We start from the raw sequence: 799 nt of genomic DNA on the forward strand, positions 1-799 counted from the left end.
GCCTCCGGGCGGAGCCCCCCACCTTGCGCTTGCGGGCCTCGGCGGTGCCGCTCCACACGAAGCACTGGTAGATGGCGCGCAGGTTCTGCTTCCAGTTGTCCACCTTGAAGCTGCTCAAGTGCGAGCAGCCGGGCGGCGCCACGGCCAGCTCCGCGTCCATGGCCTCGCCCTCCACCTCCACCCGGGTGGCCGTAGGGGGCAGGGCCCGGCCGCGAGCGGGCGGCGGCGGCGAGGACGTGGACGACGCCAGGGCGGCGCCGGGCCGAGCGGGGAACAAAGGCTGAGGCACCGCACGACCGCCGGCCTCGGGGTCTGCAGGGGTCTGGGCGGCGCCGGGGAGATTACCGCATACCTCGCCCTCCTCACTGCGCAGGCGCCCCTTCACGCCGTAAGGCCCGCCCCTCGGAGGAGTGGGCGGGGAAAGCGGTGCCGGCGAGGGCGTACGCTCAGGCCAACACCATTGGCAGTCTGGCCAGCATGTGGCCCCGCCCAGCACTGCCATTGGCTGACGTTGCAGTCCGTCTGCCTCGGAGCTTCCGCTGGGGCCCGCGCTGCTTCTGACATGCGCGAGGAGCATGATGTGGATTGGGTGGCGCCAGATGTCTGTCAAGGCTCTGAACCGGTTTGCACCGGCTTGAGCTTTGCCGCAAAGAGGCGGAGCGACGCGCCTGGGTGGTGCAAAGCCCTCCGTCTTGCAAACTGCTTCCTGCACCTTTGTCCTGAGCACCCAGCCTGCCTTGCGTTTCCTGAGTCACAGGCAATGCTTTTGCCAGTAAGAATTCTTCAGATGAGTTTTCTG

General features: G+C 68.1%; 1 protein-coding gene across 1 annotated transcript in view; it reads right to left on the reverse strand.

The window, feature by feature from the left end:
* USP22 (ubiquitin specific peptidase 22) overlaps positions 1-306 on the reverse strand; it is a 40,890-nt gene extending 40,584 nt beyond the window's left edge. The window contains exon 1 of the mRNA XM_004712946.3: positions 23-306. Within this exon, the coding sequence (XP_004713003.1) occupies positions 23-160 (138 nt within the window). The 5' untranslated portion in view covers positions 161-306. The remainder of the gene's footprint in view (positions 1-22) is intronic.
* Positions 307-799: the final 493 nt, after the last annotated feature.

The sequence above is a fragment of the Echinops telfairi genome, unplaced genomic scaffold, assembly GCF_000313985.2.
Source record: "Echinops telfairi isolate 266 unplaced genomic scaffold, ASM31398v2 ScPeMD7_2010;HRSCAF=2546, whole genome shotgun sequence".
NCBI classification, from domain to species: domain Eukaryota; kingdom Metazoa; phylum Chordata; class Mammalia; order Afrosoricida; family Tenrecidae; genus Echinops; species Echinops telfairi.